At 44.4% G+C, this 8,898-nt stretch overlaps 1 protein-coding gene and 1 long non-coding RNA gene across 10 annotated transcripts; both read right to left on the reverse strand.

Moving 5' to 3' along the window:
* Positions 1 to 1,068, reverse strand: LOC123094237 (uncharacterized). The gene is made up of 2 exons (XM_044516290.1): positions 531 to 1,068; positions 1 to 449 (listed from the first exon to the last, which is right to left on the reverse strand). Exons 1-2 carry the CDS (start codon positions 1,062 to 1,064, stop codon positions 228 to 230), a joined length of 756 nt encoding a protein of 251 aa, XP_044372225.1. The 5' UTR covers positions 1,065 to 1,068; the 3' UTR covers positions 1 to 227.
* A 2,688-nt stretch (positions 1,069 to 3,756) lies between these two features.
* LOC123090641 (uncharacterized) lies at positions 3,757 to 8,898 on the reverse strand. 9 transcript variants are annotated; one of them, XR_006442512.1, is made up of 10 exons: positions 8,285 to 8,897; positions 8,005 to 8,144; positions 7,637 to 7,871; positions 7,169 to 7,302; positions 5,966 to 6,122; positions 5,498 to 5,599; positions 5,043 to 5,413; positions 4,632 to 4,831; positions 4,181 to 4,384; positions 3,757 to 4,060 (listed from the first exon to the last, which is right to left on the reverse strand). It is a non-coding gene; the product is annotated as an uncharacterized lncRNA (long non-coding RNA). The 9 variants fall into 9 exon arrangements; XR_006442511.1 differs by having other exon boundaries at positions 4,181 to 4,831; positions 8,285 to 8,898; XR_006442509.1 differs by having other exon boundaries at positions 3,757 to 4,384.

Raw genomic sequence — 8,898 nt, forward strand, 5'->3', positions numbered from 1 at the left:
TTTTGAGCACACATACAAAGACCAAATCACATAAAAGGAATTGTAACGAGATCGGTGTCCTTGGTAGTTCAAAGGATAAGTCCAGATCACCTAATAAACAGGCAGCCGATTTGTTGGGCTCTAATTAATATTTGGCAACTGGTGTAATAAAAAACTAGTGAAAATTGCCAAATGTTGACAACTACTCTATGAGCTTTACAAATTTTGGCTGCAATACAATGAACCTCTTATTGTCCATCCTTTAGGAACACACAGCATTCATGGCGGTACACCTGTTTCTTGTAGTGGTAAAAGGAAGAAAAACGGAAGCAGTACATGAATTCCAAGAGACGATGATAAACATGTTGTAGCATCACCGGGAGTAGCAAAGCCTCTACACGGACGGACGCATGGCGTTTTATTTTCGAGAAACATGGCGTAGCATCACCGGGAGCAGCAAAGCAAAGCATCTACACGGATGCATGGCGTTTTATTTTTCGGAAAGGGCGACAAAAGGGCCAATCTACATGGAAAGGGCAGTACTCCTGTACCTTGTAGTGGTGAGAGGAAGAAAAATGGAACATGCCCACCTTCGTCCCGCCGTTCATCTCCTCGCGCCTCTTGGCCACGTCCGCCGCCTTCTGCGGCTGCTCCTCCGCGCTGCCACTTCCGGCCTTCACCTCCATCGCCGGCGGGGCCTTCTCCTTCTTCTTCTTGTTGTAATCGCCTTCCTTGTCGGCGGGGGATGGAGTGGCGGCGGAGCGCAGGGCCGACGACGGCGCCGGCGAGTGCGCGGAGGAGGGGTGGGAGCTCGCGGGGGCGGAGGACGCAGCGGATCCGTTGTCGTTGTCTGAGTCGGCGTCGGGGCGGAGGAGCGGGGACGGCGCGGCCACCACGAGGACGAGCAGGAGCAACGGGAAGGCCGCCATCATGTCTCCCCTGGACTGAAGGGAGGCGGTGGAGGCAGATCTGAGAGCGGCGGCGAGGTGGGCTGGGTTGGAGGCAGATCTGGGAGGGGTTTTCAGCCGAGAGAAGCAGAGGAGAAGCTTGTCAACCCCACGATGAGAAGCCCATAGATAGCTCATGGGCTTGGCCCACTTCTCTTCGCCTCTTACTGTCTCAAGGTTTTTACCGAAATCACTAATTAAGGAGTACTCGTTACAAAGAACGCTCCACCTTTTCAGGTCACGACAAGTGGCGCACATGCAGCGCGCCACTTGTCGCAACCTGAGAATTTTCTCTTTTTTCGTAGATCCATTTATTCAAAACGTTTTATCTCTTCAACCGTGCGTCCAGATCTCAAACCATTTTCACCATTGGATTTCTCGCGTCGAGATCTTCAAACTAGATTCCATGTTGATAGGTTTTGACGAAATTTTTTCATGAAAAAAAAACTGAACAAAAAAATCAAACCGGAAGCACGGCTTTTATCAGACGCCCGTGCCTCTCGCGAAATCACAACCGTGACTCTCGTGAAAGCAAAACCGTGACTCTCGTGGAAGGAAAAGAAACAGAAAACATGACTTTTCGAAAAGGTAAGGAAGACCGGGGAAAACCAAAACGTTGAAAAAACCCGAAAAAAATCGTTTAAAAAGCCGAATACGCGTGTGAAAAAAATAAAAATAAAAAAAAATCTGGAGGAAGCGTTCAGAACGCGACACGTGACGAATGGCTAAGAACACGCCAATTGCCGCTGATCGTTGCGAGGCTCCCGAAGGAGCGCTCGTTAACTAGTTATTCTCGGTTTTTATGCTCGGGCCATGAGAGGCCGATAGATGAGCTCGGTTGGTCAGGCCCAATTTGGTTCCGATGTCTCAAGGTTTTTTGGTCGAATTGGGCAGGGCACATGTCTGCTCTCCGTCTGTGCAAGGGAGCCGTCCAGGTGCCGACGTGCCGGTGCTGGTCGGCATGCTGAGGTCGAGGAACCTTGTCGCTGTTGCCGCCGGAACAAGCAGCAGGGGAGCTTCCGCTTGGTGCGTGCGTGCGTCTCCTTCCTTCGGCACAAGCACCAGCTAGTGTTTACTGTCAAAATGTTACTCCTGGTGTTTACTGTCAAAGCGTGTCTACATACTCCGATTCACAACAAAATTACAACATCTTATACTCCCTCCGTTCACAAGTACCTAAGATGTTTTTTATATTTCAACATGGACTATATACAGAATGAGGAATTGTTTAGTGTTGCGTTTTCTAGAGAACATGGGTGGCTGAAGATTGTTAAAGCAATTTGTTTGTTTGAATTGGATACTGCTGACTATTAGTCCCTCTTGTGTGTCAGTTTTGATGTCATGTTATTTAAGTTTAGGTGCAGAGTCCCGCTTCTTTTGACAAATTATACCCATGTTTGTATGTATACTAGTATAATGCCCGTGCGTTGACACGGGCCAAAATAATTATATATAGAGATAGTATCATCCAAATAAACTGTAATTCATCATGTGGATGTTGCATACGACTTATAGTTGTATTGCTATAAATTCCAGTCCTTCTAATACATATTTTCTGGTCCCATATATAAACACACTGCATGAGTTCAGCGTGTATAAAATAGACGGTGACATAAAATTCTGCAATTAACAAAAGTGCACTTCGTTTGAAGTGTATGTATATCGATGAGTTTTTTTACTCTCTCAACATATTAGGGAAATGAAGATGTTCTCCCCCACGCAGCCAACAACCCCCCCCCCCACACCCACCCACCCACCATGGTGTCGGCATAGATGCAGATGTCCTCCTTCGGCTTGGATTGTTTTCAACCAGCTCACGTCCCTCCCGCGCTAGTGTATGGGGAGGCGCGGGAGCAATGCGTCATGTAAAGTTTATGTACTCGGTGGAGGGATGGCTAGAGGATGAGGTGCTGACCGTGACACGAGAGGTGGGCATCTCTAAGCCGGCCAAGATGCGGTGCGTTGTCGGTGTGCCTCATGTGCTCGCCGGCACCAGTGGCGTGCTTGGCTCCCGCATTGGCTTTGGGAAGACTCTTGTTCAGTTGCTCCCTCTAGTTTAGGTACTTGGACTGACTCGGGCATTCGGAATCAAATGGTGATAGTGTGGGGCCTATGTTTGATCAGATGGTGGATGTTGTCATATTTCGATGAGGAATCCACCAAGAAGGTTGCGACCTCATCATCCTAGTAGATCTCCTATTCACAGGCGAGTTTGTTCCCTTTACAAACCAATTCTTTCTCACAGGTAACGGCAGATCAGTGATTGTTTTCTGTTTAGTTCTTTGCCTTGTTGGTGAAGGAAGTGAAAACAATATGATCATACAGGGAAAAATCTTCTTCAATGTGGATGTTCTAGAAGATTTTGATATACATATTGGTCAATACATGTATATACAAGTACAGAACCCACTCCATCTTCAGCTATAATATAATGTAACTGCAGTTCAGACACTTCTATTAGAGATGTATGATATGACTACTGCACCTTTGTGGTTTGCACACTTTTTTTTGTTTAATTTGCAAGACCTATGTCGAATTCCTCGAGAATTTAGCTTAGTCTGTTTGCCAATATGATCTATATAGTCGGCTGCATGTGCCTTGCCAATGTCCGTGTAGTTATACTTGTCATGGGATTAATTTATGCAGTTATTACCTGATACCATTCTTTACTCTTGACTTATCCAATTCACTGATCAATTGGTTAGATAGAGAGATGGTTATTTTGCCCATTAATTGCTTAAATAAAGACTAAACCCACAAGTTCACCCTTGAAGTTGAAGTTATAGTTGAATGCCGTGTGTTGCCACATATTTTTTTAGAAATAAATTCATTGATCAAATATCATAGTAATTCACAACGTATATGTGGCATACAGTTTTTGACTACACACTGAGAATATGATATGATAAGTATCGTCTAGGAGCACATGCTCACTGTCTTCACTGGTCTGATGTCCATCATCACTTCTCCTCTGCTCTGATGTCCATAGAAGATGGAGGTCTTGTATCCATGCTCTAGGTTCTGACCACATGAGCATAACGGTGAACTCTCATTTATGTTGCCCCCTTTGACATTCTCCCTCGTGCTCTCTTGCCCTGCCATGTCTAGCGCCGCCTGCCCGCTCACCAACATATCTAACAATTCCTCAAAAGTTCAAGGATGACACAAAATTTAAAACATATGGTGATAACAAATTTAGCCCACGGATTGGAAGGAAAAAATGATTTCCCCCCATGACATGCTGTCCAACTCACCTAGCTCAGAAATGTGTCCAAGATGTCCCAGTGCAGTTTGCTATTGAGAATTGAGATCCTTTCCTTCAACAATCCAAATCAGTCTCTATAAGGATAATTAGAGAAATGCTACTGATGACCCATCTACACAATTGGAAGTGTTCTTTCCTGCTCCTAAACCATGAACCTGAGAGTTATAATTTGCTTCGTGTTCATTCCTTGGTCCTGCATGGAACCAAACATTACTCATAATCAGCTCAAAAAAACATTACCCACAATGCTTTTTTACGCAACTAAAAGAAACATTCAAAGAAAAGTCCGAACAACTTCACTTTAATGAAACAAATTCAGTCAAAAATTTGTTCTCGCTGGCGATCACATCAATATAAAATAGAAAGTATCTTTCAATTTTTAAGTTGTAAGGTGCAGAATGTCATCCTTTGTCGTCTACTTTGATGCCCAATCTGCATACCTTCTTGAAGAAAACTGAATAAATTGTCTAGTCCACACCCTATATCAGCTTCATCGCGCATAGTTGAATAATGCAGTAGAACAGTTGTACTAATGCCAAAAAAATGCAGGGTTCAATTGTCAGAAGTCTCCCTAATGACATGTTATTTATTGTTGTCTTTGCACACACTGAATCTTGTTATTCCACCTGCAGCTAGATGCCTAGATGAACAAATACATATCAGATTTGATTATAGAAGGGATTAATAAGAGGACATCACTAAAACGTGAAAAAATGAAGGTAATATTAGCGTATTTTACCAGAAAATATCATTGTGCAAATTAGCAAACACCTTCCGTGCATAGTGGCTAGAGAGGTGAAAATAATTGAACTGTAACATCATGACATATTGGAGATAAGAACTCAGTTAACCTTTTATGTGGCATCAGCTTCGCATCAGATCAATTCCATGGATAAAAATCAACTTGTTCGTAACGTGGTACTACCCTCTTAGGCTCTCATGCTATTTCTCTTGCCGATGCACGTGATCCCAAATTCAGAGGACGACAGTAAAGGCTTGATCATATCCCGTGGCTGCCCTGATCTGAGTGCAGCCACTACAGTCATCGTGCTGATTCTGCCTTCAAGCATAGCCACAGCGGTCGTAACCAGCGGAGGCGGTTCCAGCACCGTCGCACCGGAGTCAAGATTACCTAGCATGCATGTCACACGCATGGCCCACGGACGCTATGTAGCTACCCGCACCGAAATCACAGGAAACCCAACATAACATGACACACACCCTGCAAGAATAGAGGAATCTAGTGAAGAATCGGCAAATATTAATATATTATAACCCAAGAAGAAACATAACATTTCGAGCTAACCTGAGATATCAAAGACCCCGGAGGTCGATGGGACGATGCGGTCGCGTCCGTCTCCTCGTTGTGGCCAACCTGACGCAGCAGATGAATACAGACCGGCGTTGGCTGCACCAATAAAAGTTTGTATAAACAGGATAATCATAGATCTAATACAACATCAAGGTTCAGGTTTCACGATTGCATTCAGTAAATGAATTCTAGATGTGTTATGACTTATGGCTAATGTGTCATTGTGCAGTCGAAATTACTCGAATGAAATATAAGAAATCAGTTGGTCTTTCACAAACACGATTTTGAGTCAACATTATGTCCACTTTTACAACAGATGGCAAGTCATATCCTAGTTTAAATTGAAGGGCTTCATTAGAACTGAGAGCTTCTTCTAGGATACTTCAGAAGATTTTTCTACTTTTATTTGCATCCAGATAATCGAAAGGTATGGTGACAAGACAACATATTAATTTGGCATACCTTTGGAGAGCAGCTATTGACCTTTCCCTTGAATGCAGAGAATTGCTTAATCTGAAGACCAAAGCGAAGCGGGCTGCTAGAATAACACCTGCCCCAAAATTAGGTGCCCAAAGAGAATCCAGGTACACATTGAGGAATGGCATATCCAACGCATCCGCTGCAAGAAGAAGAGTTCAAGATACATATATATATATATATATATATATTTCAGATTCCAGACTGATCTTGCTGTATTTATTTTCTATGGAAGCTAGAAAATTTGCTTGTTAGCCAATAAAGAAAGACAGAAGCAAACATGCCCGGTTCCTCTTAAAATAAGCTAAGAAGGAGAAACATGAACCTTAGGTTAGTGTTCAGGCTTAGGTATCGTACATTGGCAACTAACAAAATATGATGTTCCCTTTGGTTGGATACATTTTCTTCCTGCCTAGATTGAGTCAAAATTAGATGATGCATACATTCAGAGTAAAGTACATGTACACATCCAGTGGTACAATCAAGATCTTCATCGGTCTTCTTCTCAGGCTACATGTAAATCTTCTCTAGTAGTCCTATGAGCATAAACAACTGCTCGAATCTACAAAATTAAGGAGCAATTTGGTAAAGAGACAACCACCTTTACAATGACAGTTTATAATACTATAAGTCAATAAGCGTCCAAGGCAAGTTGTGTGATTTCCAAGCCTTCAGAAATGTAACTGTATTCTACGTGTACAGAAATAATTCTCTCGTGAGGTTGTACCATATAACATAAATTTTCAGTCACTTGGTTCAGTTATGCAGAGATGGTGTTCTCATTTCCGGTTTCTAGTGGAGACAGAAGAAACAACTTTCTTAGGTTCTCAAGTAGTATGATTGGTACCAGGCTCTTGTAGGTTCAGCGATGGATGGTTGAAAAAATGCAAACAACACACTCAAGTGATTGTTAGAAAAAACAAGCAACACAAATAGAAGTTCCCTCGGTTAGCAATATATAGTGTACCGCTTAAAAAGAAACTTCGATCATTAACTGAATTTTGTCAATGCTTCAGTTTTAGAAGACTAATTGGTGTTAGGCATTTGAGAAGCTTACCCCAACTGATGCACAGGATTTACAACTATAAGAAGAGATGGTAATACAAATATTCATTCTACTCTAATGCAGAAAAGAACAATAAAATTGGAACATAAGAAGAATGATAAAATGATCACCTACTGACTCACCTGTATGCTATGGATCTTCCGCCTCACAGACTGTTGGCCTTCTTAGTGCACGGCAACGACGCTGCTTCTTCTGCTGCATCCGGTCTTGGGCTCCATGACCTCATAAACCACTGATTACTCCACCACTGGCTGCCCTGCTAGCCTTTAAAATCAACATCTTCCACATTGCGCCAAAGAGGAGCAGAAAACACAGACTGGAAAATTACATATGTATATAGCAGAGGCAAACATATATTCTGCATATATTTTTGAACTCGAGTTTGGGCTCTCAGGGGTATTCTTTCTTCATCCCGACCCACCAGGCTCTCAGTTGCTCTTTTACAAGTAAATACTACATGTTTCGATACAACATTCGGTTTAACCTATTTGGGTTACATATCAACAATATAAGGCAAGACTAAAATGGGAAGCATATTTTAGTACACTGGGAAAGAGTAATATATGAGGAAGTATGGCAAATCATCTTACATTCCGAGGTGAACAATGAACTATATCCACAGCTTCCTGATTGTTCAAGTGCTCCCATAGTTCATCTGATGCAAATATAACAAACTGATATTCTGAACAGTCTATGTTCTTCAATGGATGGTTCGGGACAAAGAATTGGATTATGGAAGGGCCTTGGAATATGGAACCAGGCCAGAAGGGGCTCATGGTTAAATTCCGAACTTTTTAGGTAGGCGTGGCCAATCATTCTGGAAACCTGAATACAAAGAAAAAAACAGAGCACGAGTAGTTATTATGTGAGATATGTGAGAAGACATCGATCTTGGGACTTTGTACAAATGGTATGCTCTTGGCATCGTTAATCCATGAAATGGGGCGCAAATTGAAACCTTTATCAAATAAACTCCTGGCCCAGGTTTACACAAACTCCTGGCCCGGTCTTGTGGCGCCTTGGACCTCCTGACCCTGAGGCAAGCGAGGTCTGAGTTGGTCCTCCAGCCGTCATACACAAAAGCTATGCGGAAATCACCTGTACACATGTGGTCCGACACATGAATGAATCTCCACGAATGAGACGAGCAGGTTAACCCTAAAATCAAATTCTTCGCCCAAAAAATCAATTTGACAAATCCAGCGATGGTAGCAGAGGGGGAGGGCTGGGCATCTTACTCGTGGACGTTGGTCTCAATGACCTGGCAGACGAAGAGGGAGATCATGGAGGTCTTGCCGGCCCCTGACTGGGCCTGGGCGATGACGCCGTGGACGGTGATGATTGGGATGACGGCGCGCTGCTGGATGGATACGCCCTTGACGACGGTTGGATCTGGAGGGGAGGTGACGGTGCACTGCTGGATGGATATGCCCTCGACGACGGCCGGATCTGGAGGGGAGGTGACGGCGCGTGCAGAGGCCACGCCCGTCGTGGTGCTGGTGGAGACTGTCAGGCGGCAGTGTCATAGGAGTGGCAGCGCATGGAGAGATGCAGCCGGCAAGGGCATCCATGGCGTGGGGTGGTGCTACATCTCGTGGAGGAGACGGAGTCAGGGAGAGATGTGATGAATAGGAGGGGTTGGCCCTGAGGAGAGATGACCCGACGCGTTCGGTCGGGAGCCTGGCAGCGTGAGCTGCTCCCTCCATCATCGCCGCCGTTTGGAGAGGGGGCGTGGCCGCAGCCGACGCATTCATCGGCCACGACGAGGCAGACGAGCCCGGCGACGGGATTTGATTCGGTGGGCGGCTGCGTCCTAGGGAGGGAGACGAGAGGGGGAATTTGAGGATTTGCC

Source organism: Triticum aestivum, chromosome 4B (assembly GCF_018294505.1).
Source record: "Triticum aestivum cultivar Chinese Spring chromosome 4B, IWGSC CS RefSeq v2.1, whole genome shotgun sequence".
Lineage (NCBI taxonomy): Eukaryota > Viridiplantae > Streptophyta > Magnoliopsida > Poales > Poaceae > Triticum > Triticum aestivum.

Coding starts and splice junctions, on each gene's coding strand:
- LOC123094237 (XM_044516290.1), bottom strand. CDS start 1,064: ATGAGCTATCTATGGGCTTCTCATCGTGGGGTTGACAAGCTTCTCCTC. Junction 450..530: donor CTTCCTCTCACCACTACAAG/GTACAGGAGTAC, acceptor GCATCCGTGTAG/ATGCTTTGCTTTGCTGCTCC.